The sequence below is a fragment of the Misgurnus anguillicaudatus genome, chromosome 2 (genome assembly GCF_027580225.2).
Source record: "Misgurnus anguillicaudatus chromosome 2, ASM2758022v2, whole genome shotgun sequence".
Lineage (NCBI taxonomy): Eukaryota > Metazoa > Chordata > Actinopteri > Cypriniformes > Cobitidae > Misgurnus > Misgurnus anguillicaudatus.
Genome location: NC_073338.2, coordinates 23,517,680 through 23,540,721, shown reverse-complemented (window position 1 = coordinate 23,540,721; position 23,042 = coordinate 23,517,680). Strand labels below are relative to the sequence as shown.

General features: G+C 37.0%; 1 protein-coding gene across 1 annotated transcript in view; it reads left to right on the top strand.

Annotated features, from left to right (window-relative positions):
• The window catches only part of marchf6 (membrane-associated ring finger (C3HC4) 6), a 37,978-nt gene that overhangs the window by 12,337 nt on the left and 2,599 nt on the right, over positions 1-23,042 (top strand). The window contains exons 7-26 of the mRNA XM_073874962.1: positions 1,008-1,200; positions 1,273-1,334; positions 1,411-1,443; positions 1,568-1,619; positions 1,732-1,790; positions 1,874-1,954; positions 2,066-2,134; positions 2,417-2,498; positions 6,668-6,795; positions 6,892-7,011; positions 7,131-7,231; positions 14,245-14,382; positions 15,289-15,490; positions 15,577-15,646; positions 15,782-15,963; positions 17,320-17,334; positions 17,668-17,802; positions 19,716-19,805; positions 19,910-20,042; positions 22,195-22,330. Coding sequence (XP_073731063.1) covers positions 1,008-1,200; positions 1,273-1,334; positions 1,411-1,443; positions 1,568-1,619; positions 1,732-1,790; positions 1,874-1,954; positions 2,066-2,134; positions 2,417-2,498; positions 6,668-6,795; positions 6,892-7,011; positions 7,131-7,231; positions 14,245-14,382; positions 15,289-15,490; positions 15,577-15,646; positions 15,782-15,963; positions 17,320-17,334; positions 17,668-17,802; positions 19,716-19,805; positions 19,910-20,042; positions 22,195-22,330 — 2,081 coding nt within the window. The remainder of the gene's footprint in view (positions 1-1,007; positions 1,201-1,272; positions 1,335-1,410; positions 1,444-1,567; positions 1,620-1,731; positions 1,791-1,873; positions 1,955-2,065; positions 2,135-2,416; positions 2,499-6,667; positions 6,796-6,891; positions 7,012-7,130; positions 7,232-14,244; positions 14,383-15,288; positions 15,491-15,576; positions 15,647-15,781; positions 15,964-17,319; positions 17,335-17,667; positions 17,803-19,715; positions 19,806-19,909; positions 20,043-22,194; positions 22,331-23,042) is intronic.

Genomic DNA, 23,042 nt, shown 5'->3' with positions numbered 1-23,042 from the left:
AATGAGCTGTTTTAATCTACAAACACAGCGGGTCCCCTTACATGGAAGTTGCCGCCATGTTTCTATAGTAGTCCTTTGTCCAAAGCGCATTTTGTCCCTACATTGTCTCAGATGACAACATGTTTGTCCTGTGGCAGCTACCGTAGCTTCTCTATGCGTTTTGAAATCGAGGGGTAAGCTGTGGGTTTCAATTTGCAATCTCATTCTAGATGCCACTAAAAACCTACACTGTACCTTTAAACTTAAAATGTGAAATAAGGCCACAGAGGCAAGCCAGACGAACATAAGAACTTATTTTTTAGACCTATTGATGAGTAGGGCTGCGTAATATGACAAAAAAAATCATAATTGTCGATTATTCACCTTATATTATAATTGCGGTTATTATTGTTGATTGGCAGATTTTTCACTGAAGTTTTGAAATGTTTTATAACTTCCTGTGAAGTTTGAGGCATTTGGCAATTATGTTATTGTTTCACTCGTAATTGTAATCCTGATTAGTTTTTTTATTAATTGTGCAGCCCAACTATCGAGTACTATTGAGTACACATAAAAATGGCCAAAAATCTCCATTCCCATTTGCACAAGATTCTGATGATTCACTTCTGCTTTCCTTTGTTGAATATAAACTTGGCATGTGATAAGTAGAAGTTTGAAACATTACTGATGCATGTCATGCAAGTAAAAACTTTATGATGAGTAATATTCTTTGGAGACCAATTATGCAGTTTGCACCATGACCCTTATTATTTACTTTGCTTTCTAGTTCATGTAACCATTGTTTTAATTTGAGAATGGCACAGTAACTGCCTGACCTTCAGTCATCTTAATCTCTCATTATTTCCTGAATCTCTGGAGACTGCTCTCAAATTAAAGAAGCTCCCTGCATTTAATAACATGCTGCTCACTTCTTTCCTAACCTACTTATCTAGACATACATTCGTTTCCTCCATTCAGTGGTAAGGTCCTCTTCATATTATCAATAAAATGTCTCACTTTCCAATGAGGCACCTGGCCCAGGTAATGGAGGTGCTGAAAACCAGCCAATGGCCGCACAGGCCGAACCTCCCGTGCAGAACGCTGCAGCGGCTGAGGTTCCTGACGTTCCCCCTGATCCTGCTGAAGAGATGGAGCTGGACAACGAGGATGAGGAGGACGGAGGAGCTGAAGATGCGGCAGATGCCAACAATGGCGCGCAGGGTATGACACTGTTAAAACAAAAACAAAGTCAATTCATCTGACTGTTATTACAGTGTGTACGTTCTGTGCAGGATGATATGAACTGGAACGCCCTGGAGTGGGATCGTGCGGCTGAAGAGCTCACGTGGGAACGGGTGAGACTCTCCGCTCATGTTGGAGATCATGCCAAAAGGTTTGAGACAAATATTTAACTTTTTTTTGCTTTTACAGATGCTCGGGCTTGACGGGTCCCTGGTGTTTCTGGTGAGTTATTTATTAGCCGTAATTATTTACCAAACAGTCCGGTGAATCTTAAGAGAACATCAAAGTCTCTAAGGGGTGTGGCTTGCTAGCCTCACTCAATTGAAATGTTTTGTTTTAACATTAGGAACATGTTTTCTGGGTGGTCTCACTCAACACACTCTTCATCCTGGTGTTTGGTATGTACAGTTTTGGTCATGTGCATTAACCCTGTATAAAATATATGAATGACCCTATATAAAGGTCTGCTTGACCTGTGTTCTCCAAGCTTACCAATTCTTCTCGTTTTAGCTTTCTGTCCCTACCACATTGGCCACTTCTCAGTGGTTGGTCTTGGTTTTGAAGATTACGTAAGAATAGTTTTAATTTACAATACACTTCACTTGTCAGTGAAGTTTTGCCTGTTTTCATTTTTTTACTTAACTGTTTTCAGGTTCGTGCCTCACACTTTGAGGGTCTCATCACCACTATAGTTGGTTACGTCCTTTTGGCCATCACTCTCATTGTGTGCCACGTATCCTTTCGAGTTCAACCGCACTCGGAATATAAAAACGTTTTGAATGAAATTATCTTCAGTTTTCAGAAGATGATTGTATTGATGTTTTTTTCTTAACCAAGTTTTCAGGGATTAGCAGCACTGGTGAGATTTCAAAGATCACGGCGTTTATTAGGAGTCTGCTACATTGTGGTGAAGGTCAGTTATTTCAACAGTTTGTGTATGGCAGATTTGCTAAACCTGTTGAGTAATTAAACTGAGCAAAGCAATATCTTAAGTATAAGACTCTGGTTATAGCAACTGATTTTGCATAAGAATATTGGGGTTTATTGTAACGTGACTTTTTTATTGCATTAATGCATTGTTACATTTAACTGAGCTTAGATTACAGATGTATTATATAATGTGGGAACTTTCTAGTTTCCTGTCAGCAACTTTAGTCTTACAGTATGTTAAATATGCCTATTATCTTTCCCTCAGGTGTCCCTTCTCGTGGTTGTGGAGATTGGGGTGTTCCCCCTTATCTGTGGCTGGTGGCTTGATATCTGCTCTCTGGAGATGTCTTACATTTGATCAGACCCATTTAAAGGTGCAGTCTAGGGATGTGTCAAACAATAGAAAAGACCTGGCATTTTTAAACCGATCAGAATTGGCTATTTTAAAGCCTGATCTCATCAATTTACATCAGCTGTTACACAGGTTTCATAAACGGAGAGCTCAAGTTGTGGCTGGATATTTGTTGGGTTGATTTTAAAAACGTGTGCACCCATCACTAGGAAAGTAAACAAGTATCGGATTGGGTATCGGCAGATACTCTGTGTTAAATGTGTCTGATCGGATTTTGGCAAAAAAGCTTGACATCCCTAGTACAGTCAAGGGGCGGTCACACTAGACTTTGAGCATGCAAATATTTTTCGGACATTACTGCAAATATGGGCATGGAACGCTTCATTAATATAGGTTTTTGGCTTCATCCATCGTTGCTTTTCAGTAGAGAGAATGCACTGGTTTTCTACTGGTCGCATATCGAATTTGCAGGTCAGAGTTTACCAGACTTGATCTTTGGTACGCTGTGAATAGGGCTCCAAAGCCCTATTCACAGCGGTTGTCTAATAAATTGTGATGATTATAACGATTAATTGCCTGTTTTAGAACTTTGATGATTAATTGTCTGTTTTATTGGTTTGACATTTAATTCTCATAATTTTTTTCTTTATGAAATAATTTCCACATTGTTGTGATTATTTAAAATAAAACTTTTGCAAGGTTTACCTGCCAGCAAATATGAATACACATAACACATATTTAAAAGTAATCTGATACGGTCTCGTTTATACAGGCTCTGCAGCTCCCCCTTGTGTTTATTTGAGAGATGTGCAATCATTGCGGTGATCTGAAATCATTGTGATGAGGTCAAACACACAATGAGATGATTATTTAATCTTTGTGACACCCCTAGCTTTAAAAAGCAAAATGTCTTCGCTTGCGTTTTTGTTCTGAAAAGTCATTGGAACGAAAACTGTAGTGTGACCGCCCCTTTACTAACTGTTTGTTGCGCTGTCAAAAATTAAGGGTTTCTTGGACATCATCACAAGAAAGCAAAAGTTTTTGCATTACTAATGCAATTAACCATAATATATTTATTCAACTTGCAAAAGTGGTTACAAAGATTAAATGTATATGTATGTAATATAATTGTAATTTGTTAGGTTAGGGTAAAATTTTTTTGCCCCAGTGGGAAATTTGTCTTGGGCTCAAACGTTTCCCCATGAGGCGACCTGCTTCAAATAACTTTTGTTTCATTATGCTAAATATGGAGTATTGTATAAGTGCACATCATTGTAAACATTAGGGCTGCACGATTAATCGTATTTTTATCATGATAACGATATGCGTGCCCCACGATTAATTAATGACAATCGTCGCGATTAATGTGCAAAGACCAAGCACAAAACACACGGTCTAGAATCAAGCAAAGTGTTTGTTATGGGCGGAGTCAGAGTAAACGGAGTGTTTCTTTGCAAGTGCAGTCTGTGTTAAGGTAGAAATACGTTAGCATCCTGATATTTACAGTCATTCGAATATAATGGCAGAGCAACAAGAAGAAAGTGCAGAAATATGTATGTTTAATTCCCAAAAAGGGTCATATAGGCCTACTCCATTGTTTTTGTAACCTTGAATTTGTTAAATCATTATTTTATTTTATTATTTTGATTTATGATTTATAAAAACAAAAAGGGAAAAGAACTTATGTTCAAACACTAAGAGTTATTTAGAAATGTTTTCATATGCCTTGTGCATATATTTCTATTTAATACTTCTCTGCCGATGCTTCCGAATAAACATGAAACGTGAATTATTACCGGTGTAACCCGTGTTTTATTTATGTTTATCCACGCCGAAGAGACTGGAGTATTACAACAGAAAATAAGGGTTACATTTTGATATTTCGGATTTGAGGAAAGTGATTTTGATCAAGTCATGAGTCTTGTGCAAACTGTGCTCCTGTTCCGTCCAAACCTGAAATATCAAGAGTTTCAAAAGCTGAAGACACAAATCCCCGACCATCCACGACACAGACAACAAAAACGGATCACGTATCATGTAAGTTAGCCGAGGATATGTGTCCAATAAGCACCGTGAGCAGCAAGGGGTTTAAAAAAAATATTGCCACATAAAAGGTATATCATAGGCATTTTTTTATTCAAAAATGTTTTGTTTTTATTTTAGTTTAATTCTAATTTGATATAAATATATATTAGAGCCCTGCATTTCAGCCTTTTTACGCCCATTGGGTCGGGTTTCGGACCAATTTTAACATCACATTTGATGCGGCCAGTTCTCTGGATTTTTTAGGCTTCTCCACCTTTATATATAATAATTTAATTAAAAGAAATGTTGAGACATTGATAAATTGTAAAAGAAATACGTTTAACCTATCGCACGAGTCCACTACGCACATTTACAACGTACCTGTTGCAACAGTGTTTAGCGTCTCCGCCAGCAGCAGGACCTTCAGCGCATCGGGGAATATGGAGAACTGAATAAAAACCTTAAATACTGTGCATAATCTATAAAAGACTTCTTTCGGTAGTCATGTAAAAAATGCGGTGTAAAGCCTTGAATTTTAATTGATGCATAGCGTATGTGTAAGGTAAGCAACCTGCATGTTTATTTCGTTTCATGTTTATTTCGTTTTGTTTTGATTCATTATTTTTCTTCACCCCGCCGCGACTGCGAGCAACAGAGCAGCCCCCCTCCGCTTTTTAAAAATAGTGTGCTGATAATAAACATTTAAACTAACATTGTTATATGCTAAAAATATACATATTATATAGACGTTATTGTAGGCAAGTGAATTGTTGATTTGAGAGACTCATTTGATCAAACAAGTCGTCAACATGACGTTAGCTGTCGGCCGCTAACCGCTTGTTCATTATCAAAAACCTTAATTTAACAAACAAAAAAGGCTCTAAAATAAATAAAAGATATTTTATAATTTTGACAGTTAAAACTGAACTGCTTTAATTGCTGCAATAGTCGTACAGCTGTAAGGAATCTGTGTAAGGAGTTATTTTTGTTATTTCTGCGGATTTCTTTTGCAAAATTTATGCGTATTTTGCGGAATTATTTTAAATGTTTTAAAAAGATCTAAGAGAATTGGAGCTGTGGATATTACAAAACAATAAAATATTTTATAATATAGGAATATAAATGTATATAATATTATATACATGGCTGTAAAGTGTAATAAAAATACTGAAGTAAATAGAAGTTCTTCACTAAAAGAATGATCGTATTGTTAATCGTGATCAAAAGTTTGAGCAAAACAATCGTGATCATCATTTTTCCTGGAATCGTGCAGCCCTAGTAAACATGGTGTTTTTTCTGTATAAAAAATTACAATAAGGAATTGGAAGTAGAGGTCTTCATGGGTCACGGGTCCACTTAGATCCCAAAACCCGAGGTCCAGCCCGAGACCCAATCGGGTTCAGGTCTAAAAGTTTCACGTGTGCCTCGGACACGGGTCAGGTATAATATTAGCGGCATCAGGTATCGGGTAATTTAAAATGAATGTGTTTTTGCCGAACGGACCCCAAAAACCGAACTCTCTTGCGTGTGTGCGTCAATGTGCTTTTTAAACCTCTCATCTGTTTGCCAAGAGCGCTTGCGACATTGTGTGGCTGGCGGTAGGTTAATTTTCGTTGAGACAGACATATCAGTCAATTTTAAATGTACATTTTAACGGTTACCTGGGTGTCATCTTCAGATAACTAAGTAAAACAAAAGGAGCAGCTCGCCAAATTGGTTGCGAGACCTGTGGGGTTTCTTTCTGTCTGACTGCTGTCTGCGGGGCTGCAGACACGTCATTGCCATTTACATTCGGGTCCAGTCAGGGTAAAAAAATGCCACTGGTTCCGGTCTAATTGTCTTGGATTTGTCTCGAGTCAGGTCTTTCTTTATAAAAAAAATATTTATGCACGTAAGGTTTGGGTATAAAGTGATTCGGGTCATTTCGGGTCAGGTACGGTACATTTCTTTGGACACGAGAAATCCTCTAATGAGAAGCATTAAAGGAATAGTTTGCAAAAACTTGAATATATGGTCTTGTGGCATGAGGGTGAACATTTGGATGCACTTTTCCTTTATTAAGTAGGCTACTTTAGTATATGTCATCCTGTAAAGGTCAACTTAAGCTTCACGTCGTATGTCTTGTTTTGCAGGAGATGTTTGATGCCTCATTAAAAGACCGAGAACTGAGTTTTGAATCGGCCCCGGGGACCACCATGTTTCTTCACTGGCTGGTGGGCATGGTCTACGTCTTCTACTTTGCTTCATTTATTCTTCTTCTCAGAGAGGTGAGTGTTCCTGTACATTCATCTAACCACACGTGTGATCTTTCAGGAAATGTTGATGAGTTTGAGAGATGCCAGTGCTGTCTTTGCATCTCGTAGGTTCTAAGGCCCGGAGTCCTGTGGTTTCTCAGAAACCTGAACGATCCGGATTTCAACCCGGTGCAGGAAATGATTCACCTCCCCATATACAGACACCTGAGACGATTCATACTGTCGGTGGTGAGGATGATGATGTGTTTACCTCTTTCATGTGTGCTGGCTTTGTGAATACCTTGCCAAACGCTTTTTGTTTTCATTGTTATGTGAATTGTAATGCTGTGCTCTGTTTTATTTTCTAGGTTGTGTTTGGCTCAATCGTTCTTCTCATGTTATGGCTTCCCATTCGGATAATCAAACAAGTTTTTTCATCATTTCTTCCCTACAATGTGATGCTTTATAGGTAAATAAACAGCGTTTGCACCTCATTACACAAGTCCTAAAACTTAATAGAGCTTTAAAATGAATTTGCTTTCTCTTACGTACAAATTTACCACGAGATATCATCCAGAAGTAGGGACGTTCTTGACAACCTTACGGCCACATGAAAGGGATGTAAATGTGAAGTGCTAATTATTGCGGGCGTAGCAGACCTTACCTTTGTTACCTAGTGGTAGCCAGTACTCTGTAGTGTCAGATGGGTCTGTTGCATCATTTGGCTGGTGTGTTGCATCTGATGTCATCATTCCCAATGGAGTGTTACAGCAGTCTGATCTTATATAGAGATAGTGGAGTTAATGTTGTGTCCTTAACAATGAATGCCATAGAAAGTCCCTTCATCCTTGACACGCTTCAGATAAGCTCAGTTTTTCTTTGTGTTTGTTCGGCTATATTACCCTGTATAACCCTGCTGTCCTCTTTACATCGGGCACTATGAGAGAACTTTGACCAGCTTTGGTGTTTGTTGAGTCACTGACTCTCACTTATCTGTAATACCCTTAGAGGCCATTTTCCAAACTGATGTTTGGACTTTACAAAGATGTGTTTTGTGTTTGAAGCCTTATGACATTAGTTTTTTATGTGTAACCCTTAATGCTATTTTGCTGATGTATGATATAAATATTGGACAGTTGACTAGCAGTTATATGGGTGATTCTCACGAAAACTTGGTTTTAAAAATGTCAAGCATGAAAATGTAAAAATTTCCTTTTTTCCCAACCAGAAATTGAAAAACAAAGTCTGGAGTAAATGGGAACATTAATTTAAAAACTTTTACTTATCATTTAACACTTTTTGTAACATAATTTAAAAAAAATTGTCCTAAAAAATCTCATTACCGCAACAGTCAGAAAACATCAACACTGACATATTTTCAAAATGACATGACAAACCTGAAAGAACATAATTTGGAGATTCTGCACATGCATTTAAAATCAAAGTATTATGCTTCTATAAATTAAATTAACATTTAATAAGCATCTGTTGCGGTAATGATAATCAAAATGTCGTGTAAGCATTCTGACAAGACAATATTTCAAATTAACTGTAAAAAAAATGATCTTACCTGGTAGCCATCTTGAAGTAACTGGTCCATGTGCTTGGTCACTCAAAATCAAACTTTATTAAAATTCTGTATGTGTGCTTAAACTGTTCTCAAAAAGTGTTGCGGAGGATGAGAACATCAGGCATGGACACATCATTTTCCTAATTTTTCTTCATTATTATTATACATGAATATTCAGTAAATATTTTTTCTGTCATCTAAAGTAGTCTAGCAAAACATCCATTTATTTTTTTTTCTTAATATTTTTGTGTTAATTTGATTAAATTACAACATAACGTGTGTTCAAACACAGCCGGACACATTGCGGTAATGAGAATTTCAGCAGAAAATGAGATAAAATTTCCAATTATAAATTCTTATGTTGAAATCACACATTGTGCAAAGTAGAACACAGTATTGTGTTAATTCTGATGCTTTTTAATGTTACTATATTACACATTTTAAAGCTAAAATCATTAGTGCCGTGGTGTTTCAATGGTTTCGTGAGAATCACCCATATCATCGTCTTCCATTTTTGCCCAATCAGTTGCTATCTAATATGAATGTGTCCCTCTGCATAATTTCACCTTAACATTGCAAGTAGTAAATTATTTAAATATGAAATATGTCTAATTATTTTTTTTTAATGCAGAAAATGAGAGCAAGCACAAACAGTGTAAAAAAACTAGCCATGACTTAAAATAAGTCTAAATAAAAACTAAAAGTTTTTAAAACTATTAAAGCACCCCACGAAAGGAATTGTAAGTCTTAAAATGAATTTTTAATTACAGTGCAACATCCTGTTCTCAGCATGTTCCTTTGTCGAATATATTAAGCAATAGAGCTATACAGTCAGTAGTTTTAAGACCCAGAAGAGTATTATAATTTTTCGGCAATGTGTTTCTGCAGGAATTTTTTTTATGGATTTTTAAAGTAAGGATCTGTACTTAACATTACTTTAATAGACACTGTTTTGTTGTACAACATTTAATTACACAGTCAATCTTTAAACAAGAATTTTAAAACGGTCATTTGTCTTTAAAACTTAGGTTGTTTTATTATTTGATACATAGGCTGCGTTCATACGGTACCATAATACGGTTGTCAAAACCGTATTTGAGTCCTTAAGACGGTTCCGTTCACACGCAGTTCGGTTATTTACGGGTTTGACAACCGCATTCTATAACCGACTTCACACCCGTAACTTTTCGGGTTTCACAACAGTATTTACAGAGAAGCTGTGCCGTGTGAACGGAATCGCACTGGACAATAGGGCTGCAACTAACGACTATTTTAATAGTCGACTAGTCACCGACTATTGAAACGATTAGTCGACTAATCGATTAAATAATTTTTTCCCCTAAAATTTAGCATGAGATTGCTTTAATTCTGTGGAAAATGATAATAACAAGAAAGAAGGGGGTAGTTCAATTAACATTTTTTTACATTTAATGAAAACAAGTTTTAAATTTTTAATAATTGCAGCTACTATGATTTTACCAAAACGAAGTTATGCATTTCAGCTATATTAATATATATTTATTAGGGCTGTCAATAAATTATTTTTATCTGTTCTAAATTTACCTAAATGTAACACTTTTCAAGTTTTTAATGCTCTAATCAGCATGGATTTGGTCAATATATATGCTATATGAAAATGTATGTCTACAACAGCCTGTTTACCTTTTCAAAAATTTGTCATTTATATTTTAACATTCTCTATTAAAAAACTTCAAAACCATTGGAACAATTGTTGGAATCTGATAAAGCATGACATAACTACACCTGTTCACGCAGAGCAAAAACAATATCAATATATATGTTCCATATATGTTTTTCTTTTATTGTTTAATTTTGACATTGAGACAGACCGCTTTAAGATCCTGTAGGCTAATGCAAGGGTTTAATATAATGACACAACAGATACTTTTCCTTAACAGTTAACCAAACATTCACTTCAGATATAACAGATTATAGGTCATACCTGCGTGAATTCTTGTCAAAACAGATATTTTTAAAACTGTAATTTTGTGTAAGATGTCTATATATATCTGGGTCGCGCACTCGCATGTTTGTGTGCATGCGCTTCAGACATCGCTTTTGAGCCTCGTCACTCTTAATAACTCTTTTACCATCAATCAGGTCCCGAACTTTATCTCTCTTAATAATTATTTTAACATCAAGCAAGTCCTGCAGTCTATTTTCTATCATTTCTGAATGCTTTAAAAACGAAACTAAAAAGTGAAAGAAGACGCATCTTTGCTTTATATGGATTTGGGACGGTACACCTCTCAGGAAACGTGCAGATAAAGATAATTTTAGATGTTTAATGACCATTTAGAGCATTGGATTCGCTAGACGAGAGCTTAATGTTCTTATTTTTATGAAAAGCTCCGACTCTAGACAGCGCCGGTTACTTGCTGCTTCTCAATTCATCCAGCTGTGGGTCAAACAGAAATTGCGTGTTGCGTTAATCGCGCGTTAATAAAATTAGTGCCGTTAAAATGAATTTGCGTTAACGCGTTTATTTTGACAGCCCTAATATTTATATATATATATATAAATATATATATGCTGTATTTTTTAAGTTTTGAAGGTTTAAATCAAAACAAATCAACTGCAGTTGAATTTATATTAATTTGAATGCACAACCAAAAAACGAGATTTCTGAAAAAAAAAAGAGTTATATATATATATATATATATATATATATATATATATATATATACTCAGTGAGGGCATTCGCCTGTTGTGGGGTGCACGTCTGCTTCTTTTGCAGAAAGGCGTCCGTGGCTCTCTTCTTCAGACTGCATGCATTTAATTTAAAATTTTGTCAGGCACAGTCGGGCATAACGTTAAATCCTTTATTTATTTATTTATTAAAGCGAAAATACGCATATAAAATGTACAATGTACATCCAAAACAAAACGTATTGGCTTCCATGTTATTTAAATCTTACCGAGGCGAGTCAAACTCTGTTTCATTCAACTGTCCGACGTGCTTTCTCTTTAAATGTTCGTGCATGACCGAGGTGCTGCCGTGAAATGCAAAGACTGCTCTGAAAACCATGCAGGTAATCTTTTTATTCGCCGTATCCAGGCTAAAATGCTCCCAAACCTCAGATGTTTTGGTACGCGCAGCTGCTACGTTGGACGCTGCCATTTCTGTGTGTTATCGCTGAGCAGAGAAGCTAATTCGCATGTGCGACTCTCGGCAGAGATTGTAATGAAGAGAGATGCCTCACTCGGTCGAAAAAAAAACATGTCTGGCGACAACGTCGACAATGATATTCATTGTCGACTATTTCTATTATCGATTTTTGTCGACAACGTCGACGAATCATTGCAGCCCTACTGGACAACCAGTTGTCTGTCACGTCATTTGTTGCTCTTTGTGTTAAGAAAACGTTACAGTGCATGAAAATGACTGCAAGCTACGCAGCAGAATTGCTCCATAAGGTTTATGTGATATTATATTACCTTCATAGACGCCACAGAACATATTACATTACACATAAAATTGCGTGCAGCCAAGTAAGTGAGATATATAAACTTTAAAAGTGGACGATTAATATAATGTTAACTGTATAATAAAAGGGATATAAAAATTAGCTGTTTATTTACTCACCTTTTATCTTCAGTAGAGCAATAAAGAAGATATTTTGCAAAAAAAACCCATCTCTGATTCATATCATGCAAGGCAAAATATGCGTCACTTTGAGAGGTCAAAAAGCAGATATATCCAATACAAAAGTAATCTCCATGACTCCTGGTGACATTTTTTGCTGCTTGTGAAGCAAATCGGTCGGTTTTTGCAGGATATTGAACGTTATTTACAACATTATTAGCATCCATACAGAACTGTGGCAACATATAAAGTGCGCTTTTTACACTCCCGCTCTTTAGGTGGCGCTAAGAGGCTGGTTTTGCCTGCGGTTGGTAGGCCATACTCTCTGCGCCACCTACAGAGCGGGAGCGTAGGCGCACTTCCTTCCTATTTGGCTGCGTTAATGGTTTAAATAAAGTTTGATTTCTTGCAAAAAGTCATTATGATTACTTTTATATTGTATATATCTGCTTTGGTAAAACGTGCAGTTGCTGAAACTGATTTTATGTTCATTCATTTTGGAAATTAAAACTTTAATAAGGAACCACCCTTGTTTATTTTTCTCTGCACAATGGTAAGCGTTACACCAGCCAGCTGTTTTTGTTAATTACATAAATAAAGTTTGCCCATTGCATAAATAATACTTTTTTTAATATATTCGTCCGTCACTATGGTTACAGGCGCCGTGTGTATCTAGCATACGGGTTTGAGGTCGGTTGCTCGTTCATACAGGCAGTGTTCTATTTGTGTCTTTAATTTGCTGTCTGAACAGGACACTTCCAGACTCACACCTGTAAGTAAATACGGTTGTCACTCCCGAAATTTTGTCGTGTGAACGCACCCATAAAGACTGCAGCGTATGTCTGGTGAATTTCACATTATTCATCAAACAAGTCATCATACATCCTTGTGGAAGAAATATGTGACCCCCGTTGTCTAAATGAGTTGGAATGCACACAGTCTAAATTTAAGCTATAGACAATTAAATTGAAAAATGTGCGATTTTGGTCGAATTTGAGTTTTTTCATAAGAATAAGCACATTAGTGATCCCATGTAGCAATTAAATTAATCTTTATTTGTAAGTTTTCTGAGATGTGTACCGTCCTTAATTCGTCCTAGAGTTGCTTATTGCTACTTAATTTGTATAAAGGGGTCACATATGTAGAAAGCCATGACAAAATGGTCACGACTGAAGCTGCATTTAGACTAGCAGAGCAACACGATCTCATTGATTTCAATGGAAGCTTGGTGACTTCCGGCTACAAGAGCGACAGTAAATGTTGGCGACAAAGTTGAGAAATGTTTAGCTTTATGGAAATTATGAGTGACATTTGGGAGCGACTACCAATGAGAACGAAGCAGGGGAGTTCAGCTCACAAGTCTCTCGTCAATTGTGGATGTTACTCATTTATGACAACCAGATATAGAAACGCCTCTTTTGAAGGAGACGAGTGACACATAGCGACAAAGTCGTTTATAATGTGAATGTACCTTTTAAAGGATAGTTCACCCCAAAATGATAATTTCATCATAAATCACGTACCCCTGTGTCGTTCAATTGTCTTCAGAACACATTTTTAGATATTTTTGATGAAAACAAGGAGGCTTCTGTCTGTCCCATTGACTTCAGTTAGTTTCACAATTCTTTTCAAGGGGTGCACCAATAAATGCCGATATACACTCATAATATGTGGCCGATAACTATGCTGAATTGCACAGCCGATCTTATTCACAGCTATTTCATGTACTTTGGCTTTTGATCAGTAAGTCCTTATCGATCTGAAATCACTGTTAGTTTGAGTCGTTTATGACATGCATTTGAAAAAGCAACACCGTCAAACATAATCATTATACATATTCTTTATTATCATAAAAATACCTGAAAAGGTTTGAAGAACAGCAATATAAATATATCCTTAAGACATTTCCTGGAGCTGGGTGTGTATGGTTTTTCATCTACAGCGCATATTGAGTTTCTGCACAAGAGCGCCCTCTGGCTTTTGGATGTAGCGGCATTTCACCGTAATTCATTGAGAAGCATAGCAAGCATCATCAGACGATATATAGATGCACCCTTATTCTTTTCCCTAGGAAAGAATGCAAGAAATTGTTAATAAGGACCATCAGTAGCTCAATAATAATATTATGAAGTGACGAGAACACTTTTGAGCATGTGCCGTAGTCTGCTCGTGAAATTATCATTTTGGGGTGAACTAACCCTTTAAAGGAGTCACATATGTAGAAAGTCATGACTTAACTCAATGCAAATATTTTGTCTATGTTAACAAATATCTCTCTTTTGCTCTTTCTCTCTCTCATTCTCAGTGATGCTCCAGTGAGTGAGTTATCTCTTGAGCTACTGTTGCTGCAAGTTGTTCTTCCTGCATTGTTGGAGCAGGGTCACACGCGGCAGTGGCTCAAAGGTCTGGTGCGAGCCTGGACAGTAACTGCTGGCTATCTGCTGTGAGTCTCAAATCAACTTACCCCGTTACTCATATATTAGTAAATGTGTTAAGGTAATTTTACATTATTAAATCAAGAAGATTCCATTAAAGAAGTAAGCTTTTAAAAGTACTTAAAGATATTTGGGTAACCAATATTGTATATAATATTTTTAAGTAATATCACATATTTTTCACAGTGTAATTTAGTGCTACCTTACGATTAGTCGCGACTAATCGTTTGCAGAATAAAAGTTTTTGTTTACATAATATATGTTGGTGTACTATGTATAATAATTATGTATAAATAAATACATACACATGCATGTATAATTTAAAGAAAAATATATATTTATATAATAAATATTTATATTTATATATATTTATATATAATATAAATTATATAAAAATATAAAACTTTATATACACATGCAAATATTTATTAAATATATACATGCATGTGTGTGTTTGTGTTTGAATTTATACATAATTATTATACACAGTACACCAACATATATTATGTAAACAAAAACTTGAATTCTGCAAACGATTAGTCGCGACTAATCGTGAGGCAGCACTAGTGTAATTTTACTTAACTTGGTTTTTGCATGACTACTTTTCATGAAAAAGTCAAGTAAATTCTACTTTTTTTTTCAGTTTACATCAAACTCTCTGAACTCAAGTGTTTTTAGTAACATGTTTTACGTTTTTAGAGATGGATTTGTTAAAGTGAATAGTTTAACACTTTTACACCGGCTCCTGAAAATATGCCCATTTTAACCGTAAATATATGATAAACAAGAGCGAGGACATGTTCATAAGTTTGTCAATGGTGTGCATTTAACTTGATTTAACAGCTGTTTATGTATTCTCTTTGTTATAAAATGTGTCCATCGCTCTAAAACTCAAACTTTCTGTCACCTTTCAGAGATTTACATTCATATTTGCTGGGAGACCAGGAGGAAAATGATAACAATGCCAACCAGCAGGCCAACAACAACCAGCAGGCTCGTAACAATGCTATCCCTGTAGTGGGAGAGGGGCTGCATGCTGCCCACCAGGCCATACTGCAGCAGGGTGGCCCTGTGGGCTTTCAGCCCTATCACCGTCCCATGAAATTTCCTCTGAGGGTACGACTCATTCTTTGATTGTTCTGCCTAAAAAAGTCATCATATAACTTTCAGGTGTTTATTTACTGTTTTGTCCCCCTTTACAGATCGTGTTGTTGATATTGTTCATGTGCGTGACGTTGCTTGTGGCAAGCTTGGTGTGTCTCACTTTACCAGGTTAGAGACCAACACATTTTCAATTCTTATCAGTCTAATTGTCCTACATGTATTTGTATTGATCCATATTAATATTTGCTGTGCTCTATGATGATGGTAACACTTCCTGTCTTATTTTTTGCCTATGTTTACCAGTGTTTACGGGCCGTTGGCTGATGTCGTTCTGGACGGGCAGTGCTAAGATCCATGAGCTGTACACTGCCGCTTGTGGACTGTATGTATGCTGGCTGTCCATCAGAGCCATCACAGTGTTACTGGCCTGGATGCCTCAGGGTCGTAGGGTCATCCTACTCAAGGTTCAAGAGTGGACCCTCATGGTAATTATTCAAGAAATTCAGTATTTAAAGGATAATTCCGGTATTTAACACTTTGAGTCTCATTTCTGGTTTGTTTTGGATGAACTACAGTGATGGACACAGAAATTTTGACAATAGGTCGTGTCTTGACTTTTCGACTCATTTAGAAGCGTCTCTTGACTGCTTCAGAATGGAAGTCAATGGCCATGCACAAAATGTCATTAAAACAACACTTAACATTCATTTTCAAAACTGTACTACTCACCGAGTGGTTCATGGTGTTCGTTGATGATTAAATACCGGAATTATCCTTTAAGAGAGGAGGGCATTGTGGTTATATCATAATGGGACGGTTTCCCTGACAAGGTTTAAACTAGTCCCAGACTAAAATACATGTTTGAGGTGCCTTAATTTGAAAAACGACTTGCACTGACTTTTATTTATTTTTCTCAAGATGCACACCAGTATTGTTTTTTTTGAGATATGTTTGAAAATACTACTTAAATATCCTAATATGATTAAGGCCTAGTCCTGGATTAATCTAAACCCTGTCTGGAAAACTCTCTAATGAGTTTCAAGGGCTAAGTTAGCTGTTAATAAATTCATTTAATGGTGTAATTTGTTTTATTTAATAAATTTGACATTCTGTTCTGTGTGAGTTTTTAAGTAGATCAGTCATAGCAAGCTAAGCCTTTGTAACAGTATTAAAGTCGCCATAAATTCAAAACTGAAATTTCATGGATTTAAATATGAATATACAGTATTTTATATGTATTTATTACACGGCTTGATCCTGATTGGCTAGTCTCAACATTTGCAGGTTTGTTATTCCCAGAAAACAACCGCTCAAAACTAATAAATGATGGCAACCCAGAAGCTGCAAATCATTTTGACAGTTTAATATTACACAAAAATTTAAGAAATATAAATATATTTTAAAAACATACATAAGATTATATTTACACATTATTAAACAAATAGTGTGTTTGTGACATTTAAACATCTTGTTTACTTGTTTTCGATAAAGTAAACAAGAAAAAGTAAAGTCTTAAGACAAGTTTTCCTCGCAAATGGTCTGCATTTGTTGAAAATTAGCAAATAAAATGTTTCAAATCAATATTTACTGTTCCTTGCCTTACCTATAAGATAAATAGCCGTGTAATAAGCGTGATAATGAACAGGTAGCCGGTTGTTATTGTGAAATAAGCCCCATCAGTGCGATACAAGAACCTGATCCCACTGTCAGGGCTTATTTCTGCGATAATAACCAGCTGCCTAAACATTATCCCTTACAGATCAAATTTGCATTAAGAAGCTAAAAGCATTCAAAAAACTTAGTCTTTCACTTTATCATTCTGCACTTCTGCTTCTCATCAGATTCTTGGCTGGAAGGTAAACTAAATGCTTTTGCCTATTTTGAAAGAGGGAGGGACCACTGAATATGTCCCGCCTACCTTACTGTTTCAGTGGAAATTGTCAACGCATCAAACAAAGATATGCATTTTATTGGGTCTTCAACAGTAGTCAGTGTTTAGTATACATGCACACAAAAGTCCTCTAGAGAGCTTTACCCCATTTGTCAAGGTTCAAATTTATTATAAGCCCAAAGGATGATTTTTGGTGCAGCATAAAACCCTTTTGAATAAAATTTGCATTGGTAAAACCTGCTAGAATGTTTGATGATACCGTGATGACAGTTTCTGAACTGTTTGTTTGTGTGTTTAGATCATGAAGACACTGATCGTGGCAGTGCTTTTGGCTGGAGTCATCCCTCTTCTCTTGGGATTGCTGTTTGAGCTGGTGATTGTAGCTCCTCTTAGAGTTCCTCTCGATCAGACGCCTCTTTTCTACCCCTGGCAGGTAAGACACCATAAGCCTTTTCCTGTTAATAAAGTTGTGCGAGAATGCATTTCAGGCGTGTACCTACAGTGATGAGTCGTTTTTCCATTTGTGTGGTCTGACTTGGCTCGCTCGGTTTGCTTTTCCACTGCAGTTTAGCACCGCTTCAGACTTAATAATTCAGAATAGACTTAAGGGGCAAGCACACCAAAGGTTTTACGCCGGCGTATGTTTTCAATTGTTTCCAATGGAAGCACAGCATTATAAAAAAAAAAGCCAGCAGCTGGTGTTTCCTCTTGGTGTTTCCACGCTGAAAGCCGGCAGTTGGCGTTTTTTCTGCACTCAACGCTGAGTGGCTGTGGACACCAAGGGGGCGGTTTCCCGGACAGGGATTAGACTAGTCCTAGACTAAAAAGATTTTAAGAGCTGTCCAGACTGAAACCAACTTGCACTGACATATCTTAAAATACATCAGTGCCCTTTGTTTTGCCTCAAAATGCACACAAGTAATGTTTTTAGTAAGGTATGTTTGTTAAAACTAGTTATACTTCCTAATTAAACTAAGGCCTAGTCCTGGCTCAAGCTAATCACTGTCTGGATAATCCGCCCCTAAAGGTTTTACGCCTGCGCCGGCATATGTTTTCAACTGTTTCCACTGAAAGCTCAGCATTCGCCATCCGCCTGCCGTTTTCAAGCGCATTTAAAAGCTTTGGTGTGCACAACCCCTTACAGTTGCTCCACCTCTAATGCGTGACATCATCAAAAACGCGATACAAACAAACGCACAACACGGGAGCGATGGCGCATATTGATTGAATGGTATTTTTGATTCTCTTGTGGATGTTTTTTCACCGCTAAAAGGGAGTTTGTGAACTTGTACACTTGACGATTCTCTCTGACCAATCAGTGGTCTGCAGTGTTACACGTCACAATTTAGTATCAATACAGCTTGCTTGGAACTTCAACTAAGGTGGTACTAAAAAGGTGTTAGGTATTGTACCCAGTGGAAAACCCCCAAAAGTGAGCTCTACCGGGCCGTGCTATGCAAGGGAAATGCGACGATACCAACAGTCTGATACCAACACGCACTCCTTTCTTGTAGTTTGCATTTGGCTCTTACATTTTTATCTGATCACACTTGAAACTCGTTGAAATGCAAGGTTTAGATGTAATCCAGCTATCAAATATAAAAATGTTATAGGAATAAAACGCCTGTTAGTACCAGGGGTAAAGGAGGCTTTAGTGGCTGTCCAACAAAATTTTGAATTCTAAGACTGTCTGGTGTTTTCTGCACCATTGCACTGCTATTGAATCTACAGGGCAAAGGCAAAACAAAAACATTACATTTACCTTGTTGACTTCAGGTTTTGCAGTCTGAATAGCATGTGAAGAGAAAAAGACAGTGTACTTTAAAAAGACAACAAAATAAACATGTCTTTTATTGTGTTTTCACTTTCTGCTACTGAAAACTAATCAGCATAGTCAAATTCTTGCGCAAATAACTAAGCCAATTATTTTGAATCGACTCGTGAACTCGGGTCTGGAATTGAATCCGTCCAGTGTCCTGTCAATCAACAGATTTTAATCAACAGCATTGCTAGTCCATTTACAAACAAATACGGTTTACAAAGAACATTGAGTTGACCCGACGTTATTCTCAGCTGACATGTCCTCTCTTTATCTGACCTTTCGTGCTTGTGTTTGAGCTAATGAGGTCTGTCAGTGATGTACCAGAAAACAGAAAAATCTGGATTTCCGCCAGAACCCAGTACAGTTTTTCAAAGACTGCTTTCCCCGTCTAAATCCAATCCTTGTGCTTGATCAACTTGATTTCTAAAGGCTGTAATGGGGCACAGAGGCCTGACCGTGTCAGAAACTGACAGCTCGCTGTTCTCTAAAGTATTGACTCTATTTGTCTCTGTTGTGTGGTTAAGGACTGGGCCTTAGGAGTGCTGCATGCCAAAATCATTGCTGCCATCACCCTCATGGGTCCCCAGTGGTGGCTGAAGACCGTTATCGAGCAGGTGAGTGACTATCATTTTGTTCTCAATCTCGGCTGTGTTATTACCGCTCTAGATGGTTGAGCGGACAGATTTACTTCTTGACCGAACGATTTTCTCTTCTGCAGGTTTATGCCAATGGGATCAGGAACATCGACCTTCACTTCATCATCAGGAAGCTGGCTGCACCAGTCATCGCCGTACTGCTGCTTTCTCTCTGCGTCCCCTATGTGATCGCTGTAGGCATCGTCCCCCTTCTTGGTAAGTAGAAGCAATGAAGGTGTTAGCCTGAAGTTTTTATTGTAATTGTAACATCCTTCCAAATTAACTTTCAGATAGACTGGGTTGAGTAGTTTAGCCATTATTTAGATGTTGCATTAGTAAAAAATAAAGTCCAAATACATGTTGTCAACAAAAACTAACCACTTGAAAGCCATCAGGCTGATGTTTTCTGTGACACTGTACATTGTATTTTGTTTGTTTTTTGTTTTATTTTGTCTTATATTGTTTTGACTTTTTTTTGTTTTGTCCCGTCTTGTTTTGCCTTCTTTTTTTGTCTTGTCTTGTTTTTTTTGTCTTGGTTTTTTGTTGTCTTGTCTTGTTTTGTGTTGATTTTTTCGTGTTTTTTGTTTAATTTTGCAGGTATATAGCACTGATATAATGTGATAGACACTTAAATACTTATTTAGCAACACAACTTCTGGTCACTGAATCAGTCTATTTCAGTACCTATTTAACATAGTGCTGCCACTAACGACTCATTTTCTAATGACTAATCTTTGGATTAGTCGACTAATCTAAACGACAATTTAAAAAAAAAAAAAATCAAGTGTTTGTCATTTCATTGTATTTGATTTTATTTTGAACTCTCCTGTGTCATAAACAATATAAATAACTTAAATGTTACCAAATAAAAAATGACAATGTAAACAATATAAAAAATAATAAAAAATTTCCAGTTCAAAGTAGTTGCTTAACAGAAATATGAAATTTTTCACTTCTACTCTTTGATCTATCACATTATATTGCATTTTAACACAACGGAATGCTATTTTTACATATCTGTTCTGTTGTCAGACATAAAACGAGTAGCCTATAAAATAGGGACTAAACACGACCCATTACACCTCGTGTTTAATCCAACCAGCTGTTCCTTTAACTGCTGCTAAAATCCTTATTTAAATACACGACATCGTCTGACAAAATCACCATAAATTTACATTGAAGCTTTACTGCTGTTGCTCTTCTCATAATTGTTGTTTTGTTTTGAGCCATTTTAAATGCGAGTGATATAGCGCAGACAATTCGCTGCAAATTCAGAAATATGAGGGAATACACTTGTTGTTGTCGTTGTTGTTCCACAGACTTCAGAACATGTGCACGGGCATACCGCATCATAAGTCATGTTAAGTCTCGATCAGTCGTCTTTGTCAGTAACATCCGTGACTGTTGAGGTTTAAGCAAAAAATAAAGTATACAGAGAAACGTACATTGAAAACACTGCCACCTTTTCATTGTCATGTGAGAGAGAGGCGTGCACTGTCGAGGTGCTGCAAACAACATGAGAGAGAGGAGGGAGATGAACAATGAATTGAGCCATTTAAAATAGTAAAATAAAAATGGGAATCATGAAAAAATCTATTCGTGGCGGGCCGCCATGAACAAATCAATGTATGGGAAACACTGATTGCCTTTAACATCCAAAGACAGTCATTGGACTTCTCAAGAGTTAATAAACAGTACAGACTAGCTCGCCGTTTCATTTAATAATCATATACTTACGTTGTCCTTTTCTTCTCTTTAGGGGCATCGTCAATAACTACCGAGTGCTTTCGTTTGAGATGCTCGTGCATTGTATTTGTGCTCCCATGATAAGCCAGCGACATTTGGCACAGTGTAACAGACCACTCTTTTATCACAACTTGGCTTAAAATACTTTTATACTTTGGAAGCTTTCGATCCTGATTCCATAGACTCACCTGCCACCGCCATTTTTCAAAATCAATGTTGTGAATGCAGGGGGAGAGGGAAGAAAGATGATAGCATAGCAGATTAACCAGCAGGGTGCGCACAGACTGGTGTATTGGGAATTACAGTGAGCCGTTTGAGATGGGAGAAAAAGAAATATGGGACTCCTCGACTAAAAAAAAAAAATGGCGTCTACAAATTTTCATGGTCGATTACATTGACTATTCGCGGCAGCACTTTTAACATGACAGAACAAAGAAATGTATACAGGTTTAGAACAACATGAGAGTAAGTGATGACACAATTTTCATTTTTGGGTGAACTGTCCCTTTAAGATGTTTGACTCCTGCGTAAAAGCCAGCGAGCCAGAAAGGAGCTGCTGATATCGGTATACTCATAATTTATTGTGATAGTCTGGTCTAAAACCTTCTCATCTTTTGAATAGGGGTCACCATGGAGATGCAGAATCTGGTGCAGAGGAGAATCTATCCTTTCCTTCTGATGGTGGTGGTGCTGATGGGAATCCTCTCTTTTCAAATTCGACAATTCAAGCGCCTTTATGAGCACATCAAAAACGACAAGTGAGTTATTGCAAAAGTCCCTTTCAAGTAGTCACATCACTCAGAGGCCTTTTTTGCAATGCTTTTGGGCAGCTATTCAGTCATGAAAGACCCAAGTCTATCTAGTTCAATGGGGGAAGAGTAATATCTTTAAAATCGCTTACTGGGGTCACAATAAAACAATGTTTTTCCAGCCAACAATTAAACTTGTCATAAACTTACCATGAATTTTGCTTCTTAGGGGAATATTCCATTTTCTTAAAAGAAAAATCCAGATAATTTACTCACCGCCATCTTTATTCAGTCGAGAAGAAATTATGTTTTTTTGAGGAAAACAGTGCAGGATTTTTCTCATTTTAATGGACTTTAATGGACACCAACACTTAACACTTGGCTCAACATGTAGCAGTTTTGTTCAGCGGAGTTTCAAGGGACTGTGAACGATCCCAGGCGGGCGTGGGGGTCTTGTCTAGCGGAACGATTGTCATTTTTGACAAGAAAAATAAAAAATATGCTCTTTTAAACCACAACTTTTCGTCTAGGTCCGGTCCAGCGCAACCTAACGTAAATGCGTAGTGACGTAGGGAGTTCACGTGTTACATATATAAAACGACCATTTTAAACAATAAACTGACACAAAGACATTAATTAGTATCAGTTGACATACAACAACGAGTTTTGCGTTCGTCCTCTGTGACCTCTTGACGTCATGACGTATTCCGTCGGGTCACGC